Source organism: Equus caballus, chromosome 14 (genome assembly GCF_041296265.1).
Source record: "Equus caballus isolate H_3958 breed thoroughbred chromosome 14, TB-T2T, whole genome shotgun sequence".
Taxonomy (NCBI): domain Eukaryota; kingdom Metazoa; phylum Chordata; class Mammalia; order Perissodactyla; family Equidae; genus Equus; species Equus caballus.
The window spans coordinates 51,487,288-51,511,103 of record NC_091697.1 but is presented as its reverse complement, the minus strand read 5'-3'; the positions used below and the strand labels follow the sequence as shown (position 1 = coordinate 51,511,103).

General features: G+C 41.2%; 2 protein-coding genes across 2 annotated transcripts; both read left to right on the top strand.

The window, feature by feature from the left end:
• Positions 1-1,566: 1,566 nt before the first annotated feature.
• Positions 1,567-10,077, top strand: PCDHB5 (protocadherin beta 5). Its single transcript, XM_070234076.1, has one exon. The coding sequence runs from the start codon at positions 1,805-1,807 to the stop codon at positions 4,190-4,192; it is 2,388 nt and encodes a 795-aa protein (XP_070090177.1). The 5' UTR covers positions 1,567-1,804; the 3' UTR covers positions 4,193-10,077.
• A 5,144-nt stretch (positions 10,078-15,221) lies between these two features.
• LOC100147438 (protocadherin beta-17) lies at positions 15,222-22,715 on the top strand. Its single transcript, XM_023617531.2, has 2 exons — positions 15,222-15,725; positions 20,560-22,715. The coding sequence occupies exons 1-2, from the start codon at positions 15,363-15,365 to the stop codon at positions 22,582-22,584; spliced, it is 2,388 nt and encodes a 795-aa protein (XP_023473299.2). The 5' UTR covers positions 15,222-15,362; the 3' UTR covers positions 22,585-22,715.
• The last annotated feature ends 1,101 nt before the right edge of the window (positions 22,716-23,816 follow it).

Genomic DNA, 23,816 nt, shown 5'->3' with positions numbered 1-23,816 from the left:
CAAAGGCAAATGGATCTTTTCAATAGATGGTGCAAAGTCATTTGGATGTTTACATGAAAAAAATAATTTTGACCCTAACCTCATTCATATAAAAAATTAATTTCAGGAAGATTATAGTTCTAAATGTGTCAAGTAATTTTTCAAAAATACCATACAAGAATATTTTCGTTACCTTGGAGTATGCAAAGATTTAAAGAGAACACAAAAATCCTAACCACAAATTAAAAGTATTGACAAATTAGGCTAAATCAATGTTAAGAAGTTTGTTCATCAACGATACCATGAGAGAGTTAAAATCCAAACCACAGAGTGGAAGAAGATATTTGCAATACATACTTCTAAAAAAGTACTTATACCCAGAACATATAAGGGACTTCTAAAGGTTGTTAAAAAAAAAGGCAAATGCCCTAAATAGAAAAATAGACAAAAGACTTGAAAAGCACTTCACAAGAATGCACCCTAATGAGCAATAAACATGCAAAAAGTATGCTCAATTTAATTAATCTTCAGAGAAGTGTCAATCAAAGTCACAATATGATATCACCACAGTGGTTAAAATTAAAAGACAATATCAAATGTTGACAAGAATATGGAGAAACTGGAACTCTCATTCTTTGCTGGTTTGGATAAAACTTCATTTGATAACTGTTTTGCAATATCTGCTAAAGCTAAATATAGGTGCACATCTTAACATACAGCAATCTAACTCCTAGGAATATATTCAACATAAATGCACAGATACACATCGAAAGACATGTCCAAGAATGTTCATAGCAGCACTACTAAAATATCCCCCAACTGGAAAACCCAATGTCCATCAACTGGAGAATGGATAAACAAGTCGTAGTATAGTCATACAATAGAATTCAAAGCCAGGAGAATAAAATAAATTAGGACAATGTGCAACAGATGAATTTTACAAACGTAATCTTGAGTGAAAGAAGCCAGTCATGAAGGAGTAATATTCTATAACTCCATTTGTACAAAAGTTCAGAAAAAAGACCAAAAAACCCTTTATGATAGAATTCAGAAGGGTGCTTACCTTTAGCGGGGAAGCTAGCGACCAGACAATGACGGGAAAAGGCTTCTAGGGTTTTGGTAACATTTTAGTTTTAATTTGTGTTCTGCTCATAGGAACGTGTTCACTTGGTGAAAATTCATTGAATTTTACACCTTTGATTTGTGCCTTTTTCTGATATATATTTCAAAATAAAAATCATTTTCATAAAATTGTAAACTTTTTAAAACATCCATTATCATTTATTTCTTGAATATAATCAAGTAAGAGACCCACAAGAGAAAGTTTCTTTGCGTACTCAAAGATACTTTTATGAGGAATACTAATATATCATTTTAGTTTGTTCTGAAAAGTATTTTTTCACTGAAATCTAACTCAGCAAATGTTTATTTAGAACTTCCAGTAACTAAGAATTGGAGTTAAGATGGGGAACACTTCTGTGACTTAAAAGGATATTGATATACATCAGAGTTCAAGTTTGGAAGGAAACGGCAAATACTGTATGCAATAGTAAATACGGACGCCTGGTGGCGCTGCAGGCTAGGATTCTGAATGAAGGGCGCTGTGGATGCCCGGGACGCCATTAAGCTGGGAGTCAGAACTCTGAATGCTTCCTAGAAGAAGGAAGCATTTTAGGTGAGATCTAGGGGCAGAGATCTTCAGAGAGGGCATCATTCTAGTGCAAGTGTTTCAGAAAGATCTAATTTGAGGTTATTTAACAAATCATCTGGGTTGATTGTATACCGGAGTTGAAGAAACTGCACCTCCTTGGGTCGGATCTGAACAATGGGGACTGCGCTAACAAAAACGCCATGGAAAAGGCAAGTTCTCTTTCTTGCTATATTGTTGCTTTTGTGGGAGGCTGGCTCTGAAGTAATTAGGTATTCCATGCCAGAAGAAACAGAAAGTGGCTCCTTTGTGGCCAACCTGGCAAAAGACCTGGGGCTCAGGGTGGGGGAACTGGCCACTCGGGGCGCGCGAATCCATTACAAAGGAAACAAACAGCTCTTGCAGCTGGATATAAGGACCGGGAATTTGCTTCTCTATAAAAAACTAGACCGGGAGGTGCTGTGCGGGGCGACAGATCCTTGTATACTGCATTTCCAACTATTACTGGAAAAGCCAGTGCAGTTTTTTGAAGCTGATCTGCAGCTCACAGATATAAATGACCATTCTCCAGAGTTCCTAGAAAGGGAAATGCTCCTAAAAATTCCAGAAATCGTCCGGCCAGGGACTGTGTTTCCTTTGAAAATAGCTCAGGACTTTGACATAGGTAGCAACACTGTTCAGAACTACACAATCAGCCCCAACTCCCATTTTCACGTCGTCACTCATAATCGCGGAGATGGCAGAAAATACCCAGAGCTGGTGCTGAACAAAGCGCTGGATCGTGAGGAGCTGCCCCAGCTCAGTTTAATCCTCACAGCTCTGGATGGTGGGGCTCCGCCCAGGTCCGGCACCACTGCAGTCCGCATTGAAGTCGTGGACATCAATGATAACGCCCCTGAGTTTTTACAGTCGCTGTATGAGGTACAGGTCCCGGAGAACAGCCCCCTAAACTCCTTAGTTGTCGCTGTCTCCGCCAGAGATTTAGATGCAGGAACGAATGGGAAGGTAGCCTACTCTCTATTCCAAGGCAAAGAAATTACTCAACCATTTGTAATAGACGAAATAACAGGAGAAATTCGTCTGAAAAGGGCATTGGATTTTGAGGCAATTCAATCTTACAACGTGGAGATTGCAGCCACAGACGGCGGGGGCCTCTCCGGGAAATGCACCGTAGCGATAGAGGTGGTGGATGTGAACGACAACGCCCCTGAACTGACCATGTCGACGCTGGCCAGCTCTACCCCAGAAAACTCCCCAGAGACTGTAGTTGCTGTTTTCAGTGTTTCTGATCCAGACTCCGGGGACAACGGAAGGATGCTTTGCTCCATCCAGAACGACCTCCCCTTTCTCTTGAAACCCACATTCAAGAACTTTTACACCCTAGTGACAGAGAGGCCACTGGACAGAGAGAGCCGGGCGGAGTACAACATCACTATCACGGTCACCGACTTGGGGACACCCAGGCTAAAAACCGAGCACAACATAACCGTGCTGGTCTCCGACGTCAACGACAACGCCCCGGCCTTCACCCAAACCTCCTACACCCTCTGGGTCCGCGAGAACAACAGCCCCGCCCTGCACATCGGCAGCGTCAGCGCCACGGACACAGACGCAGGCGCCAACGCCCAGCTCACCTACTCGCTGCTGCCGCCCCAGGACCCGCACCTGCCCCTGGCCTCCCTCGTGTCCATCAACGCCGACAACGGCCACCTGTTCGCCCTCAGGTCGCTGGACTACGAGGCCCTGCAGGCCTTCGAGTTCGGGGTGGGCGCCACGGACCGCGGCTCGCCCGCGCTGAGCAGCCAGGCGCGGGTGCGCGTGCTGGTGCTGGACGCCAACGACAACTCGCCCTTCGTGCTGTACCCGCTGCAGAACGGCTCTGCGCCCTGCACCGAGCTGGTGCCCCGGGCGGCCGAGGCGGGCTACCTGGTGACCAAGGTGGTGGCGGTGGACGGCGACTCGGGCCAGAACGCCTGGCTGTCGTACCAGCTGCTCAAGGCCACGGAGCCCGGGCTGTTCGGCGTGTGGCCGCACAACGGCGAGGTGCGCACGGCCAGGCTGCTGAGCGAGCGCGACGCGCCCAAGCACAGGCTGCTGGTGCAGGTCAGGGACAATGGCGAGCCGCCGCGCTCGGCCAGCGTCACGCTGCACGTGCTGCTGGTGGACGGCTTCTCCCAGCCCTACCTGCCGCTGCCCGAGGCGGCGGCCGAGCAGGCGCGGGCCGACCCGCTCACCGTCTACCTGGTCGTCGCGCTGGCGTCGGTGTCGTCGCTCTTCCTCCTGTCGGTGCTGCTGTTCGTCGCGGTGCGGCTGTGCAGGAGGAGCAGGGCCGCGTCGCTGGGTGGCTGCTCGGTGCCCGAGGGCCCCTTTCCGGGCCACCTGGTGGACGTTACCGGTACTGGGACCTTGTCCCACAGTTACCAGTATGAGATATGTCTGACAGGAGGCTCTGAGTCAAATGAGTTCAAATTCTTGAAGCCCATTCTCCCCAACCTCCCACCCCAGAGCGCTGGCCAAGAAATAGAGGAAAACTCCACGTTTCGGAATAGCTTTGGATTCACCTAAGGATTTGATTATGATGCACCATGTTATGTCATTTATCTCTAATTTCCCCAGATACAGAATTTGAGAGCATAATGGAGAAAAATCTCACCTTAAGGTATAGCCTTGATTTCCCTTTCATGATGAACATGTCCATTGAACTTTATCCTGTCGAATTTTAGAAAACTCAATTCTACATCGTGTTTATTTGCAGAGTGCCATTCCAAATCCATGCATGCTGCTCATTTTCCTGAAATTTTTGCTCCTCTTGTGCATTTTCGTTGCCAGGAACTCTCTTAGTAAAATCAAAGGTTAATTGTTTTTCTCTGTATTCTATCCCTTCTGTTTTATCGCACTCTAAGTATATTTGATGCTAAATAGCAAAAATAAAAAGTTTTTACATAGTTTTCTTTAATTTTGTTTTCAAAGCATTACATGCATATGATAAATGTAATATGTGAGAAAATATGATGAAAAGCAATACTCTATCTACTCTTCTTTCTTAGCTCTCATCTGCACTAGCAAACATTTTTTTCTCTTTAAGAGTTTTTAATTTTTTTCCTTTTTCTCCCCAAAGCCCCCCGGTACGTAATTGTGTATTCTTAGTTGTGGGTCCTTCTAGTTGTGGCATGTGGGATGCTGCCTCAGCATGGCCTGACAAGCAGTGCCATGTCTGTGCCCAGGATTCGAACTGGTGAAACCCCTGGCTGCAGAAGCAGAGCTCGCGAACTTAACTGCTCCACCACGGGGCGGGCCCCAAACTTTTTTTTTTTAAAACCAGTTTTATTGAATTATAACATATATACAGAAAAGTGAACAAATCTTTAATGTTCAGTCAATGTATTTTCAGAAAGTGAACATACCAGCATCTTAATAAAGAAATGAAACATTACCATCATTCTAGGGGCCATAAAAATTACCCCTTAAAAATCACTACCAGCCCAAGTGTAACAAATGCCCTGACTTCCAATACTACAGTTTTGCCCGTTTTGAATTTATATAGGTGTAATGGTAGAGTATGAATTGTTTTGTGTCTGACTTCTTTCACTCAACATTATGTTTATGACATTTATCCATGACACTGCTTTTAATTTTAGTTTTTCATTCTCATTGCTGTGTGGTGTTCCACTATATGAATATTTCACAATTTCTTACCCTTGTAGATGGATATTTGGGTTGGTGCAAGGTTTGGCTGTTTGAATACTACTACTATGAACATTCTTGTACGCGTCTTTGGCAAACATTTCTGTTGAGTATATACCTAGGGGTGGAATTGTTGCTCATTTAGTAAGTACATGTTCACTTTTAGTAGATATTTCCAAGTATTTTCCAAAGTGGTTGTATCCACATACACTGCTATCAGTAGTGTCTGGAGGTACCAGTTCCTCCATATTCTTGCCAACATCTGTACGTCTGTTTTTCATTGTATCTCATTGGAAAGCACTTTTAAACCTTTTATTTTCTAGCTCTTTTTGTATTTACTTTCTTATAACTAAAGAATATGTTTGTAACTTTTTTCATAAACTTTAAGCAATTAATCTCCTGCTATTATTGTTTAGTAACTACTACACTTAAAACCTCTCTTATCCATCCTTCACATATAGCAAGCTCACTGTTTTCTGGTACTTCTCTCCTCAAACTGAAACCTCCATTTATTGTTCCACTAACAACAGTTTCTTTTGATCTTTTTTGTATGAAAGAAAAGAATAGAATTCTTATTTTTCCTACTACTTGTTTCTTCCTTACACTTTCAAACCTCTCTCAAATGAACTTTTACTTCTATATAGTCAAGGTTGATCACATTTTTGGCTCTACAACTATAGCTAAGAATTCCTTGTTTTGTCTATAGATCTGTTTTAGAACTTGAAAATCAATATTAAAAATTCACTTTTAATGACCACATGTATTATCTTTGGCCTTGCAGCCAAAGATCACCAGGAACACACTATGTCAGAACAAAGTTGGGTTTAGACTTGTACTGAGGGAAACTGCACACCATGGGGAACCTTAGGTCACCTTAGTAACAGAGTCTTACATAGGAGTTGTAGGATTTGGGCTTGTGTTAAGTGATTTGGGGTAGGGTTCAAGGAAGTGGGGGTAGCTCTGGATTGAATGCTTTCAGAGAGTGGGGGTAATTCTATGGTTGGATATCTTAATGAATTTTATTTAGGAGGTGAGAAGAACAAAGTGAAGTTAAAGCTGTAATTGGCTTTTTACAAACCAGCACTTACTCATAATAGCCAGGAAAGGGGACTCTGGTGTTTTGGTTATTGTTTGTACAATGTCCTTGTTTTTGTCTCTGCTCAAGCATGATCATGAAATCATCTTATTTTGGTTTTGTTCCTTCAGGGTCACAATGGCCTTTAATGATGTTGTTGTTCTGTGAAGTTGTTTATGTTCAACAGGAGAAGATCATGGCCTACTTGTGAGGGTCAGGTCAGTTCCGAGCTGTAAGGGGCTGCATTTCTCTTTCTCAAAATATTGTTCATTGAACAATAAATTTCTAGAAGAAAACATAAGGGGAAACCTTCATGACATTGAATTTTGCAATGATTTCTTGGATGTGACACCAAAAGCATAGGCAACAAAACCAAACATAGACAAATGAGACTACCTCAAACTTAAAAACTTTTGTGCATCAAAGAACACAATCAACAGAGTGAAAAGGCAACTTCTGGAATGGGAGAAAATATTTCAGAATCCTATATCTGATACGAGGCTAATATCCAGAATATATATGAACTCCTACAACTTAATAACAAAAAATGAAGTAATCCAGGGGCCATCCTGGTGGCGCAGTGGTTAAGTTCGCACATTCCACTTTTGCCGCCCGGGGTTTGCTGGTTCGGATCTGGGTGCGGACCTATGCACCACTTGTCAAGCCATGCTGTGGGAGGCGTCCCACATATAAAGTAGAGGAAGATGGGCACAGATGTTAGCTCAGAGTCAGTCTTCCTTAGCAAAAAGAAAAGAGGAGGATTGGCGGCAGATGTTAGCTCAGGGCTAATCTTCCTCAAAAAAAAAAAAAATCAAGTAATCTGATTAAAAAATGGACAGATATTTTTGAATAGACATTTCTCCAAAGATGAAATAACAAAAATATGAGAAGATGCTCAGTATCATTAATCATCAGAGAAATGCAAATCAAAACCATAATGAGATATCACTTGACAAACATTAGGATTATTACTATCAAAAAACAGAAAATAACAAGTGTTGGTCAGGATGTGGAGAAATTGACACCTTTGTGCACTGTTGGCGAGATTGTAAAATGGTGTGACTGCTACGGAAAACAGTATGGAGGTTCCTCAAAATTTTTTAAATACAACCTCTGTATGATCCAGCAAAATCCCACTTCTGGGCATAGATCCAAAGGAATTGAAGGCAGGGTCTCAAAGAGATATTTTCCACTCATGTTCATAGCAGCTCTGTTCACAATAGGCAAGAGGTAGAAGCAACTCAAATGTCCATCTATGGATGAATGAATAAACAGAAGGAGGCATATACAGAGACTGGAATATTATTCCGCCTGAAAAGGAGTGAAAGCTTATCACATGCTACAGCATGGATGAACCTTGAGGACCTCATGCTAAGTGAAATAAGCCAGTAGAGAAAAGGCAAACACTGCATGATTCCGCTTACATAAAGTATCTAACGTGGTCAAATTCAGAGAAACAGAAAGCAGAATGGTGGTTACCAGGAACTACTAGGAGGAGGAAAATGGAAGTTTTTGCTTAATGAGTATAGAATTTCCAATTTGCAAGATGAAAATGTTTTGGAGATCTGTTTCACAATTATGTGAATATACTTAATACTACTGAACTGTACCCCTAAAAATGGTTAAGGAGGCATATTTTTTCTTTTTTATCACAATAAAATATATTGTTCATTGCAGAGCCATATTACTTAGTGATAAGGACTATATTTCCTGCTCTTTTGATTTACAGTTTTTCTCTCATGCCATTGAAAATAGAATGTTCCTAGAATCAAGATCAAATAGATTCACCATTTTAGACTCCATCAATTCGCTTTACCATATCTTCAAATATTTTTAAATCAAGAATTCACATATTTCCTACCTGAAGTGCTTTACTTTTCTGCTTCCGTCTGGACTAAATGATCTCTAATCGTGCATAAAACTGTCACCTTGTCATCATTCTTCTCTTAGTTGAGTCCATTGTTTGATAGATCCCTTATCTCCTCCTTTCTTTTATTTTATTCCCTCTCCCTGCTATAGAATGTTTACTAAGAGAGTATGTATGTGTAGGAGAGTAAGTATGGCTTCCTAAGAGAGGGTGCCCAAAAAATAAACTTTCTGAATCTCTGCACATGAGAAAATGCATTTAGTTTTCTCTTTCACTTCACTGATGTTTTATGTATTATATATGCCATTCGATGTCTTATATATTCTAACAACTCATGCTTTTTTATATCTGGGATTATTTCATCTCTACTATTATTTCCTTGATAATTGTGTTCCTAACTTTATCTTGCTATTTTTTTCTGAGACATGTGCTTGTTGGATATTGAGCATTGTCAATTGTTTCTTATATTTCTCTTTTATTTTATATCTTTGGTTTTCCTTCTACAGCCTCACTTAAAGTGAGTCCCTCACTTTATTTTGAGTATTTCTATTGAATTTTTAATTTTACTATCATATTTAAATCCCTAAGAGTTTTTTTTTATTATCTGATTGTGTCTTTTCCACAGGATCACTTGAGATTCTCAAAGTTCACTTTATTTCCTGAAGGATCTGTTTCCTGCAGGTTCCATTTCTCTTTTTGTTTTTCTTTGTTGTGGTGGTTTCCCTGTCTCTGGTGAGCCATTATTATCTGTTCATCTGTAAGAAAGAAGAACTGAGTAGCTGTTGTGAAAGAGTTGCTGTTTTATAAGTCTTCTCTGCTTTTGTACAATAGGGTGGTCTGCACCCAAGTTCCTGTCCTGAGTGGAAATTCTGACAGAGTCCTCTGTGTGAGACAGTGCAGGGCCAGGTCTGTAAAACACCAGACCTTACTTTAGGATGTATTGTGATGAATGGGCAGAGAACTCTTTTTAGGATGTGGCTCTTCAAATGCCAGGATACAAAAGCTTTTATTCTGGGATTCCAAAATCTCCACCAAAAGTCCTAGTGTTCTCCAGAAAAATTCCTTTTATTTCTTTAGAAATGAGCCTTAATGTTTTTGAAGGGAGATCTTGGGGGAAATAATAATTATTAAACTTATTATATGTTATATATAATGTATTATTATTATTACACACTTTCTATGCACTTAGCCATTTTCTAAATTCTTTACACATATCTCATTTAATCCTCAAAAAATAGTACAATTGGTGTCCTCATTTTAGAGATCAACAAATTGGGGCATACAGAATTGAAGTAACTTGCCAAGGCCACTTAGCTACTAAGTGGTGGGATCAGGATTTGAATCCAGGGAGCCTGATCCCAGAGACATTGCTTTTTTGGTTTTACTTTTTTCTATTTTGAAGTCTATTAAACATCAAAGAAAGTGTATACAATATATATGTGCAATTTAAAATAAAAATAATGAAGAGTTCACCCATGTACCTATTATCCAGCCTAAGAATTAGAACAATGCCAAGACTTTGGAATCCCTGTGTGCTTCCACCATAACATCTCCCATCCTCATGAAAATCAACCACTATCCTGAATTTTTTATTATTTTTCTTCTTTATAGTTGCAACAGATATGCATATAGCTCTAAATAATATATTGTTCAGTGTTGTCTGCTTTTGAAATTTATATAAATGGATTCATGTAGTATGGATCATCTATGGGCTTGCTTTTTTCAATCATTGTGGTATTGAATTCACCCATGTTAATGCAGTTCCTTCCTTTATACTGCTCTGTAATATTCCTTTGTAGAAATACACCTTTACCTTTAAATTCACTTTACTGTTCATTGGTTTTTGCTCTAAGAGTTTTGTTACTATGAACAATGCTACTATAAGCATTCTTGAATATATCTCCTCATGCTCTTGGGCAAGAGTTCCTTTTGGTCACATGCACATCTAGGAAGGTAATATCTGGGTCATACCAAGAACCACAAAGATATCAAAGTGAATGAAATAGACAATTAAATGATGCCAACACCCACATGGCAGAGATGTTAGCATTATCTGACAAAGATTTTTAAAAGGACTTCAAAAAATGTTCCCATGAGAAATTACAAAAATGCTTGAAACAAATGAAAAAGTAGAGTCTCAGCAAAGAAATGTAAAGTTGAGCCAAAAATAAAAAGATATAAAGAAATATCAATGGGAATTTTATAAATTACAAATACAATCATTGAAATGAAAAACACAATGGAGGAGCTTAACAGAACAGAGGGGACAAAGAAAGAATCATTGAATTAGAAGACAGAACAATAGATATTACCCAATCTGAATGACAGGGAGAAAATAGACTGTAAAAAAAAGTAATAGAGCCTCAGGGATCTCTGAGACAATACAAAAAGATTTAACATTTGTCTCACTGGAATCCTAGAAAGAGAAGAGAAAACTTCCCAAATTTGGCAAAAGACACATACCCAGAGATTCAAGACACCAAACAAATCCAAAACAAGATAAATCAAAAAAATCCAAACCAAAAGATATCATAGTCCAATTTCTGAAAACTAAATAAAAGGAAAAAATGTTGAAAGCAGTGAGAGAAATGACACATTATCCATAGGTCAATAACAATGAATGAGAGTAGATTTCTCATCAGAAACCACAGAGGTCAGAAGGAAGTGGCACAATAGTTTCCAAATGCTAAAACAAAAGAACTGCCAACCCAGGGTCCTATATCCAGATACAATATCCTTCAGGAAGAGAATTTGTTGCTAGTAGATCTGCCCTAAAAGAAAGGCTAAAGGAAGTTCTCCAAACATAAAAGAATCAATTTAAAAAAAAAGAATCTTGGAACATCAAGAAAGAAGAAAGTAAATAAAAATATGGTGAATAAAATTTCATTCTCCTTTGTGTTTTTTAAATTATGTTTGATGGACAAAGAAACAACAGAGTGAGACATTATATAATGATGATGGAAGAAGACATAGCAATCCTAAATATGTATACACCAAACAACAGAGTTAAAAAATATGTGAAGCAGAAACTGATAGAACTGAAGGGAGAAATAGATTCACAATTAAAGTTGGAGACTTCAACACTCTCTTTCAACAACTGATAGAACAACTAGACAGAAAATCAGCAAGGATACAGAAGAATTCACCACCATCAACCAACAGGATCTAATCAATATTTCTAGAACACCCACTCAAGAATACCAGAATACGTATTCTTTTCAAATGCTCACAGAACATATACCACACAAACAAGGCCATAACATAAACTTAAACCAATGTAAAGGAATTGAAATCACGCAACATGGGTTCTCCAACCACAATGGAATCAAATTAAAAGTCAATAACAGGAAAATCTTCAAACACTTGGAAACAAAACAACATACTTCTATCCATGAGTGAAGACAAAGTCCCAAGGGAAATTAAAAAAATACATCCAGGGGCCAGCCCTGTGGTGTAGTGGTTAAGTTCAATACACTCCACTTCAGCAGCCTGGGTTCACAGGCCCAGATCCCTGGCATGGACCTACACCTCTCCTCAGCCATGCTGTGGTGGTGACCCACAGCTAAAGTGGAGGGAGACTGGCACAGATGTTAGCTCAGGGCTAATCTTACTCAGAAAAAAAAAACAGAAAAAAATACATCAAGCTGAACTGGAAATTAAAAGACAACATATCAATATTTATAAGACACAGCTAAAGCAGTGCAGAGAGGGAAATTTATGTTACTAAATGCATACATTAGAAAAGAGGGATCCCACAACTGGAAGGACCTGCAACTAAGATATACAACTGTGTACAGGGGGCTTTGGGGAGATAAAGCAGGAGAAAAAAAAGTGAGTTTGGATATTTAAAAAAAAGAAAAGAGGGAAAGTCTCAAATCAATCATTTGAGCTCCCACCTCAAGAATCTAGCAAAAGAAGAGGAAAATAACCCACAGCAAGAAGGAGAAGCAGGAGGAAGTAAATAATAAAAATAATAGAAGAAATCAATGAAATTCAAAATAAAAATAATAGAGAAAAAGCAATGAAATAAAAAACTAGTTCTTTGGAAAATATCGGTAACATTGACAAGCATCTAGCAAGACTGGCAGTCTTCTTCCTCAACCATTTGAGGTTTCAAATGTATTTAGCATCTAATCCTTTATTTTTCAAACTTCGCTGCAGCATCTCTCTCATCAATTGAGAGTTTGCTTTAAGGATTGCTCACATATCATGCTATCTTTTCCCTGAATTGTGTTTTTCCTTGCATTTAACTAAATTAAAAAAAAGATTTGTAAGAGGTTCAATTCATCCTTGAAGGTTAGTCTTTATCTTTCATTTTTAATAAACTTGAAGAATTTTTAAATATAATGGAGTGAAAGGAAAATAAACATGCGTAGCATAAAAATGGAAATCAGTTTGATCAGCTACGCAGTAATTATAAACTAAATAAATAAAATTAAGTTTAATATGCTTTACAATGTTTCATCATTTAAAGTACTATTTCAGCTCACCGGCAATAATCTAGCTAAATTAATCTTAAAACTATCTGTCATTCACATTAGCATACATGAGCATAAAGAGCGTTGGGTATAGTGCTTTTTTATATTGTTTACCCTGCATATTGTATCAAGAGGAGACCAAGATTTTACCACCTAATTATTAAAATTAAGCTGGAAAATACAATTAAGAAGATTCCCAGTGAAAGATGGAAATGTCCTATATCTTGAAAGAGGGGTGGGTTACATGGATGGATCCATTTGTTAAAATGGTACAGTTAAGATTGATGCATTTCAATTTATGTAAACATTATCTTAAGAATTATACAAAAGCAAACCTTGAGTGGGAAGCCAAGAGTGGAGGGAAAGGTATAGATGAAAGGAGACAGAATAATGATGTGAACATGGAAGTTCATGCTGTTTACTTTGTATATGTTAAACTCTACCCATAATAAAATTTTTAATGAATTATTCATTGTGAGATGTTTATAAAAGCAAAATCAATTCAAATATACTTTAGCAAATCAAATCAAAGCAAAAGAGAATAAAACAGAGAAGCATTCTTCTGAAGGAATCTAATGTAAATCACTTTCCATAAAAAGGCAGTTTCTTCACATACCCAACTGCTATCTTTTTGGGATACATTGAGATATTATCTTCTTTCTCTCTGTTGCAACCATCAGCCTTCTGAAAGTCATTTCAATGATCTAAATTGAGCTGTACACATACCGTACTGCACAACGATCTAAATTGAGTTGTACACATACTATAGTGGTAATAAAACTTGCTTTAAAATGAAGACTAATTCAGTAAGCTGTATTTGAGGATGGCTGGTGGTGCTGCAGGCAAAGAGGGTGAATAAAGGACTCTGCAGATGCCAGGATGCCATTTAGCTGGAATCAGGATGCCCTCTGAAAGAAGGAAGGATTTAAGACTGAGATGAAAATAATCTTCTATTGGAGAAGAAATTAAACCCATCTAAGGTGGTTGTGATTGTTGGTTTTGCTTCTTCAGTTTATTTTGTTATTCGTATCCTCAAGGAAGTCTATTCTTAGTAACATTTATCAAGTGAACCATGGAGACTGGTCACAGGGATCTGATTTTTATTCTTCTGAGTAGATAGGGGTGCTTTGCAATTACAAAATAATTTAATCTGTTCAGAGTTTAGATTTTACTTAGCTTATTTATCTTACCTAGAATTGAAGTATTTTTTTAAAATCCTCATTTTTAATCTTCCATCATTTTGGCTCTTACCTGAAGTGAATTTTGCTTGAACTTGATTTCACCTCTCAATAAAAATCAATCTGAAATGACTCGTTTGGTGGTTTTTTTGTGTGTGTTCTTATATGTGCACCGACCCATTTCAAGTATTTTCAGGATATTTAGAGATATATTTTCCTATTTGAGCAGAAACTGGTGAGACAAGAATGGATATAGCCATTTTGAACCATCACTGAATTTTATGGTATCCACTCACATGCAATTCCCCTTTCACACTACCTCATTTGGTCTATATTTACAGGACCTAGTGTCATCCTTGTTGTGAGAAGATGGTAGAGGTGCTTCTTGAATGGTTGTTTTCTGCATTGCATTATGTTCTTACAACAGGGTAATATATTTGGACCTTGATTAATTAATATAGGAGGGGAATTTGATTAAAAAATTACAATAAAATGAACAAGCCTAATAAAATCATGACCAATTCTATCCATACAAAAATGAAGTGGAATCCTAAAGTGCCTACTTATGACACATACTTGATTATTCCTAGTTCCTCTTTTAAGTAATTTAATTTGATTAGATACTTTGCTAATAAGTATTTCTTGGCCTCAATTTTCCTTTAATAGCCTAATTGTTGCCTTTACTGTAGAGGTGTAACCACAAAACAAAGTTAGTTTATTGTTTATGCCATCTATGAGTGACATAATTTAGAGAAATGATTGTTTACTTTACCATCAGTGTTGCTAACCAAATTTTATATTATATATAGTTTGTTGATGTATTTTTTGGGATAATTAATTCGTGTACTTCTTGGATTCACAAATTACACTGCTCATCAGAGATAAATTGCGCTGCTAGAGGACAAAAGTTGATTATAGGAAGTCTACCCGAGGTAGAGATTCTTCAACATTAGTATGCATGAGAATCATTTAAGGAGAAAGATTGAAGTGCAGATTTCCTTAGCAGCACCGGAAAATTTGATTCAAGATGTGGAGAGGAGCCCAGGAACTGGCTTTGAAAAAACCGCAAGACTCCCAGGTAATTATTTATGCATGCGGTTCACACATTACAGTTTGAGAAACACTGACTCGACCTAAAACACTCAGATTTTTGGAAACGGTATTGACCTGCATGCACCTCATGAAGTTACTGATTTGAACGCGTGGTGGCAGTGCAGGCTAAGAGAGTGAAGAAAAGCGCTGCAGATTCGGTGGACTCCATCTGACGGAGAAAAAGTACAGAACACATTTACAGCTAAAGCGAAGGTAGAAGTGTTCAGGAAGGCAGTCGTCTCCAGACAAGGTATAAGAACGAATTCGAAATTCTATAGCAAAGACATTTCGGAGGGTCGACGGTGGACCTGGTGATTGGGTGTGGAAAAGGATTCTTCTTCTGGAATCAGACATAACAGAGATGGCGCAAACAAAAGTACATCGCAAAAAAAGGCAAGTGGCCATCTTCATTATGTTGATGCTTTTGTGGGAGGCGGGTTCAGAATCGATTCAGTATTCTGTACTGGAGGAGTCAGAAACTGGCACGTTTGTGGCAAACTTGACAAAGGACCTAGGACTCAGGATGGGAGAGCTGGCTGCACGGGGCGCCCGAGTTGTTTTCAAGGGGAACAGACAGCATTTGCAGCTTGATCCACAGACCTATGATTTGCTGCTAAATGAGAAACTGGACCGGGAGGAGCTGTGCGGCTTCACTGAGCCATGTGTGTTACCTTTCCAAGTGTTACTGGAAAATCCCTTGCAGTTTTTTCAGGCTGCCTTGCAGGTCAGAGATATAAACGACCACGCCCCAGAGTTCCCGGCCAGAGAAATGCTATTAAAAATATCAGAAATTACTATGCCAGGAAAGATATTTCCTTTGAAAATGGCACAAGATTTAGACGCTGGTAGCAACAGCCTTCAGAGCTACATAATCAGCTCTAATCCTCACTTCCACGTTCTCACCCGCAATCGCAGCGATGGCAGGAAGTTCCCCGAGCTGGTGTTGGACAAAGCCTTGGACCGCGAGGAGCAGCCTGAGCTCAGGCTAACGCTCACAGCGCTGGATGGCGGGTCTCCACCCCGGTCAGGGACCACAAAGATTCAGATCCTGGTCTTGGATATCAATGACAACACTCCTGAGTTTGCTCAGGAGCTCTATGAGGCGCAAATCCCTGAAAACAACCCGCTGGGCTCACTGGTTATCACCGTCTCTGCGAGAGATTTAGATGCAGGAGCCTTTGGGGAGGTATCTTATGCCCTATTTCAAGTCGATGACATTAACCAACCCTTTGAAATAAACGCAATTACAGGAGAAATTAGACTGCGAGAAACATTGGATTTTGAGGAATTTCAATCTTATCACGTGGATGTTGAGGCGACAGATGGGGGGGGACTGTCAGGAAAATGCTCTTTAGTCATCAAGGTCCTGGATGTGAATGACAATGCCCCTGAATTGACCATGTCGTCACTCATCAGCCCCATCCCTGAAAACCTGCCAGACATCATAGTGGCAGTTTTCAGTGTTTCAGATGCAGATTCTGGACAGAACCAGGAGGTTATTTGTTCTATAGATGACAATCTCCCCTTTCTCCTAAGACCATCGGTCGAGAATTTTTACACCCTGATAACAGAAGGAGCGCTTGACAGAGAGAGCAGAGCCGAGTACAACATCACCATCACCGTCACAGACATGGGAACACCCAGGCTGAAAACCCAGCACAACATAACCGTGCTGGTCTCCGACGTCAACGACAACGCCCCGGCCTTCACCCAAACCTCCTACACCCTCTGGGTCCGCGAGAACAACAGCCCCGCCCTGCACATCGGCAGCGTCAGCGCCACAGACACAGACGCAGGCGCCAACGCCCAGCTCACCTACTCGCTGCTGCCGCCCCAAGACCCGCACCTGCCCCTGGCCTCCCTCGTGTCCATCAACGCCGACAACGGCCACCTGTTCGCCCTCAGGTCGCTGGACTACGAGGCCCTGCAGGCCTTCGAGTTCGGCGTGGGCGCCACGGACCGCGGCTCGCCCGCGCTGAGCAGCCAGGCGCGGGTGCGCGTGCTGGTGCTGGACGCCAACGACAACTCGCCCTTCGTGCTGTACCCGCTGCAGAACGGCTCTGCGCCCTGCACCGAGCTGGTGCCCCGGGCGGCCGAGGCGGGCTACCTGGTGACCAAGGTGGTGGCGGTGGACGGCGACTCGGGCCAGAACGCCTGGCTGTCGTACCAGCTGCTCAAGGCCACGGAGCCCGGGCTGTTCGGCGTGTGGCCGCACAACGGCGAGGTGCGCACGGCCAGGCTGCTGAGCGAGCGCGACGCGCCCAAGCACAGGCTGCTGGTGCAGGTCAGGGACAATGGCGAGCCGCCGCGCTCGGCCAGCGTCACGCTGCACGTGCTGCTGGTGGACGGCTTCTCCCAGCCCTACCTGCCGCTGCCCGAGGCGGCGGCCGAGCAGGCGCGGGCCGACCCGCTCACCGTCTACCTGGTCGTCGCGCTGGCGTCGGTGTCGTCGCTCTTCCTCCTGTCGGTGCTGCTGTTCGTCGCGGTGCGGCTGTGCAGGAGGAGCAGGGCCGCGTCGCTGGGTCGCTGCTCGGTGCCCGAGGGCCCCTTTCCGGGCCACCTGGTGGACGTGAGTGGCACCGGGACCCTGTCCCAGAGCTACCAGTATGAGGTGTGTCTGAGGGCAGGTTCAGGGACCAGTGAGTTCAAGTTCCTCAAGCCGATTCTCCCCAACTTCCCTCCCCAGGACACTGGGAGGGAAATGGAGGAAAACTCGACAGTTCGGAATAGTTTCCCATTCAGTTAAGTATTGAATTATTCTATTAAACCCTACTTAATAAGTTTGGAAGTCTCTTTTAACTTAAAGTTACATGTTATTGATGCATATTATCTATGGTCTGTTTCTTATTTTATTACTGTTCCTTAGGGTGAAATTTTTTTTAAAAAATCAGATACTGGCTATACACAGTATTTTCCCTATATTACACTTAATAGTTTTTTTTATTACTCTCACTCAACTACATTCGACAATCTGAATAAAAAGTAAATTTTTATTTTCATAGTTTTAAATTTTTCAGTCATCTATCCTTTTCACAAAAATGACATTCCAAACTCCTTAAGTAAAATTGTATTTCTAACTAGTGGTGACAATTGTCATCACTATTGCTACGTAGGAAAATTTTTAAATGCGAGTGTTTGATATTATTTAATATGCCAACATAACTCTCATTTGAGGGTAACTCCTAGAGTGTGAAAAACTAAAGATAAACACTAAAGATGGCTAAATGCTAAGATACCCATTCATATTTACATGCATTTCAGTATACCATAATAGTCAATACATATTTTCTATGAATATAGACTTAATGAAAGTGTCAACACATTAAATTACAGTTTGTGAGCTTCATGTAAGAATATGATGGTCTTTTTAATAATACCAAGACAATTATAAATGCTTAATAAATATTTGCTGAATGTTATTAACATTCTAGTAGTGAATTTTTTTAAACTTTTCAAGGAATACAGAAATACTGATAGTCTCTCTACAATACAGTACTCTGGCCCATATGTGGAATTACTAATATCACTTTTACTTTCCTTCTAAACAGAAAACACCCTTTACTCACCCTAACCTCTATTTCAAATATAAAATGCTTGAGAGTATATTTTATCTCCTTGTCTTTGTCTTAACAATATGAAAGTTCAGTGGTATTGTTTAGTAATCTCCAAATTATATTTTCAAACTCTTCCTCCTGGTTTCTCAAGCTTCTATATGGGTGATACCTGCCAAGACCCAAGGAAGTTATTAGAGGCAGATTATAAGGTAATGTCAGATTTTCCCTTCTAGTGCTGTGTATGCATCATTTGTCTCTATTAACCATAAAATCATTTACTTTCACAATTTAACCCATATTTGGTCTTATTTCTGTTGGTTACATTTATAGTAGTTTCTGAAAAATCTCTCTCTTCAACTGACCATCAAAGTCAGGCAATTTATAGTAAAGTGACAATTAAGTGAATATTTTATTTTTATCCTTAATTAAAATGGAACTGGGCTTAACTAAACTATATTTGGCTGTGTTTTGTGTCCAAATAAGTGAAGTGTCATGACTCTTCTGTCATGGATGATTACCAATTGGTTCAATGAGTACGGGGAATACTTACTGTTTTGCATTCTCAGATATTTACCCTCTCCTCCCTAGAATAGCATTCTTCTTTGGGGAAACTGCTGCTTCTGCTCCAGCCACATGGCTTTGGTTGGTGCACTGGTGTTTTGCAATAAGCATAGTTCCAGAGGATGTACACTGGGATGGGCCTCTGTCCAAGGCTGACAGATGAAAACCATTCCCTTGGAAGTACATCTTTGACTTCACTGGCTTCATTGCATTCTTCATGCCTGTGAAAAACATTTTCTGATTTCTGACTTATATTGATTCCTAATAAAACAAACAGCTGTTTTGTCTCTACTGGGCATTGCACATAGTGAATTTACGAAGGAAAAAAAATTACCAAAGGCTATGTAGCCCAGAGACTGACAAGAAACCACATTTTAATTTTTTTCAGAAGTTACAGGCACATTGCAATTTGGGAGTAGAAACTGGATTTAAAAATTCATAACTTCTTCCAACACAATAGGCAAATTAGTATTTTTGTAATTGAATATAAGCTCCCAAGAGCAAGAACTTTTGTGTTTAATTTACTGTTTTATCTCCAGAAGATAGAAAAATGCCCTGCACAGAGAAATACTGGCTAAGCGAATAAATGAATTTGTCTTGAGCAGAGTTTTGTGTGCTAAACTTGTACCTTTATAAGGAAGATGACTACAGATATAGATATACAGATAATACTTCTGCTCCCGCAACTGTTGTTAGCTACCTGAACAAGACTGCATAACAAGAGAGGAAAAGTTTATAACACTCTTAGGACCCAGAAGGCTTCCAATGCATTTTAGCTATTACATTACGCTTTGAAATGAAAAATATCTGATGTTATAAAGCAGGACGCTTGGTGGCGCTGCAGGCTAAGAGAGTGAAAATCTGTCTCTGCAGCCTCCATAAAAGCTGAGCGGTTTCTGGCAACTCGAAAAGGAAACGTTTTACACTACTGGGGATAAAGGGTTTCAGATAGGCAGCTATCCCCATGTCAGTCAATGTTAAGAAGAATTAACAAGATTATTGAAGCAAGATAGCAGAGTTGGCTGCAAAGCAATTATTTTGGGATTAAATACTGCATCTTTTGGACCCTGAGGAATGATGGAGACGCCGCTGCCCAAAGCGCCGCAGAAAAGGCAAGTGACCGCCATTATTATCCTATTGCTATTGTGGGAGGCGGGCGGCGCGACCATTAAGTATTCTGTTCTAGAAGAGAGGGACAGCGGTTCTTTTGTGGCTGACCTAGCAAAAGATCTGGGGTTGGGCATAGGGGAGCTGGCCTCGCGGGGCGCCCGGATTCTTTCCAAAGGGAATAAACAGCATTTGCGGCTCGAGCAGAAGAGTGGAAGTTTGCTCCTAAAAGAAAAATTGGACAGGGAAGAGTTGTGCGGTGACACAGATCCATGTATACTGCATTTCCAGGTGTTACTGAAAAACCCGGTGCAGTTTATTCAAGGTGAACTGCAGCTCCTAGACGTAAATGACCATGCCCCAAAATTCTTGGAAAATGAAATCCTCCTGAAAATCCCGGAAAGCAGTCATCCGGGGACTGCATTTCCTTTGAAAATAGCGGAAGATTTAGACGTGGGCAGCAACACAGTTCAGAACTACACAATTAGCACAAACTCCCATTTCCACCTTTTCACTCGCAATCACAGCGACGGCAGGAAATACCCGGAGCTGGTATTGGACAAAGCGCTGGACCGTGAGGATCAGCCGGAGCTCAGGTTAACCCTCACGGCGCGGGATGGCGGGTCACCGCCCAGGACTGGGACTTCCCAGGTTCTCATCTTGGTCCTGGACATAAACGACAACGCCCCGGAATTTGCTCAGCCACTCTACGAGGTGCAGGTCTCAGAGAACAGCCCCATAGGCTCCCTTGTCATCACTGTCTCCGCTAGAGATTTAGATGCTGGGACCCACGGAGAACTTTCCTACTCATTTTTCCAATCCTCAAATCAAGTCGTTCAGGCCTTTGAAATAAACACAGTCACGGGAGAAATTCGATTAAGAAAAATGTTGGATTTTGAGGAAATTCAATCTTACCGTATGGAAATTGAGGCCTCAGACGGCGGAGGTCTCACAGGAAAATGCACAGTAGCAATAGAAGTGATGGATGTAAACGACAACGCCCCCGAACTGACCATGTCGTTACTCATCAGTGACGTCCCAGAAAACACCCCTGACACTGTGGTCGCTATTTTCGGAATTTCAGATGCAGACTCCGGAGACAACGGCAAAATGATGTGCTCCATCCAAGCTGATCTCCCCTTCCTTCTGAAACTTACTGTAGAAAATTTCTACACTCTGGTAACAGAAGGAGCGCTTGACAGAGAGAGCAGAGCCGAGTACAACATCACCATCACCGTCACAGACATGGGAACACCCAGGCTGAAAACCCAGCACAACATAACCGTGCTGGTCTCCGACGTCAACGACAACGCCCCGGCCTTCACCCAAACCTCCTACACCCTCTGGGTCCGCGAGAACAACAGCCCCGCCCTGCACATCGGCAGCGTCAGCGCCACGGACACAGACGCAGGCGCCAACGCCCAGCTCACCTACTCGCTGCTGCCGCCCCAGGACCCGCACCTGCCCCTGGCCTCCCTCGTGTCCATCAACGCCGACAACGGCCACCTGTTCGCCCTCAGGTCCCTGGACTACGAGGCCCTGCAGGCCTTCGAGTTCGGCGTGGGCGCCACGGACCGCGGCTCGCCGGCGCTGAGCAGCCAGGCGCGGGTGCGCGTGCTGGTGCTGGACGCCAACGACAACTCGCCCTTCGTGCTGTACCCGCTGCAGAACGGCTCTGCGCCCTGCACCGAGCTGGTGCCCCGGGCGGCCGAGGCGGGCTACCTGGTGACCAAGGTGGTGGCGGTGGACGGCGACTCGGGCCAGAACGCCTGGCTGTCGTACCAGCTGCTCAAGGCCACGGAGCCCGGGCTGTTCGGCGTGTGGCCGCACAACGGCGAGGTGCGCACGGCCAGGCTGCTGAGCGAGCGCGACGCGCCCAAGCACAGGCTGCTGGTGCAGGTCAGGGACAATGGCGAGCCGCCGCGCTCGGCCAGCGTCACGCTGCACGTGCTGCTGGTGGACGGCTTCTCCCAGCCCTACCTGCCGCTGCCCGAGGCGGCGGCCGAGCAGGCGCGGGCCGACCCGCTCACCGTCTACCTGGTCGTCGCGCTGGCGTCGGTGTCGTCGCTCTTCCTCCTGTCGGTGCTGCTGTTCGTCGCGGTGCGGCTGTGCAGGAGGAGCAGGGCCACGTCGCTGGGTGGCTGCTCGGTGCCCGAGGGCCCCTTTCCGGGCCACCTGGTGGACGTGAGTGGCACCGGGACCCTGTCCCAGAGCTACCAGTATGAGGTGTGTCTCAGGGGAGGTTCAGGGACCAGGGAGTTCAAATTTCTCAAACCGATAGTCCCCATCTTCGCGGGTGAAGGAGCTGATGGAGACACTGAGGAAAACTCTAACTTCAGAAATCATTTTGAGTTCAATTAGGAATCTCACCTTGACAAGAGTTATAAATGATAATAGTCATTTTAGTACTAGTTCCCAATCCTTTCATTCACATAAAGAGCTTACATATTCACAGTTATTGTCATATTTATAGTTATTTCTACCTGTTGAAGCATTTTACATTCTGAATCTCTGGGTGTTTTGTTGTTATTTTTGTTCTTTTTAGCCATCTCACATTTTGCATGTCCATACAATAGCTGAGAAATCGTGTTCCTCAGGTTTTTGGGTGTTAGGTTTGTGGAAGTCAGAAATGTTTTCAGGTTTCTGATCTTTGAGCTTGTTCATTAATATCTTGTTATGATTAAGAGAATTGTGTTTTATGATTATTATCAGCATGAGTCTAACTATTGTAAATGACAGCTTTCAGTTTTAAAAATAATTTTCATTAATGCAAAAACTTTTGTGAACTCAAATTGTTGGATTTCTGTAGTGTTGTTTTGAAAATACTATTGTCTTTCCTCAAATGAACTAATATTTTATCTGTTTTCTAACTTGCGTACTTTCTTTCAAAATTGATATCATTTAATTCGATCATCTGCTATAATTTTAAACGATTCTAGTCCTTTTAAATAGAAAAAATATTGGTAGTCTTAAGATTACTTTTTCATAATAAATGGATTTGGGTACGTAAATAATGATTCTCACTCTTTTAAAATAATATATAGTCACATGCTTAAACATATTTAATAAGAAAAAAGAAAGCAAATTAACATCATTATTCCACCATTCAGAAATAATTATCATTAACATTAAGTCTCTATCAGTCTAAAATATTTCTACAAATGCATTTAAGAATAAGTTAATAGATGGAAATAATTTTATAAAATGCATCTATAATAAATTGCTAACTTTATGATTAAAACTATCAGATTTTACTTGAATATGATAAAACAAAATAATATGAAGCTACAGAACTTGCTTAAGCTTACATAAATAATCCCTACAACGTTAAAAAACAAGGGTATGATGCATATTAAGATATTAGCATCACAACTGTCTGCTTGAAAATGAGCAAATAAACATTTTCCTCCCTCCTCTCCTCATCTTATTTTATACTTTTTGTTATAGTTACTTTATTAATGTTTATAACATTTACAATGTATTTCAAAAGGATAATCCCCACAATTGTTCAGACATTTTACGTTTTAAAAATTTGTCATATAATGCTACACTTTTTTTCAGTTTTATTCAAGATTGACTGTCTGGAGTTAACT

Coding starts and splice junctions, on each gene's coding strand:
- PCDHB5 (XM_070234076.1), top strand. CDS start 1,805: ATGGGGACTGCGCTAACAAAAACGCCATGGAAAAGGCAAGTTCTCTTT.
- LOC100147438 (XM_023617531.2), top strand. CDS start 15,363: ATGGCGCAAACAAAAGTACATCGCAAAAAAAGGCAAGTGGCCATCTTC. Junction 15,726..20,559: donor TTTTTCAGGCTGCCTTGCAG/GTCAGAGATATA, acceptor GGTGAACTGCAG/CTCCTAGACGTAAATGACCA.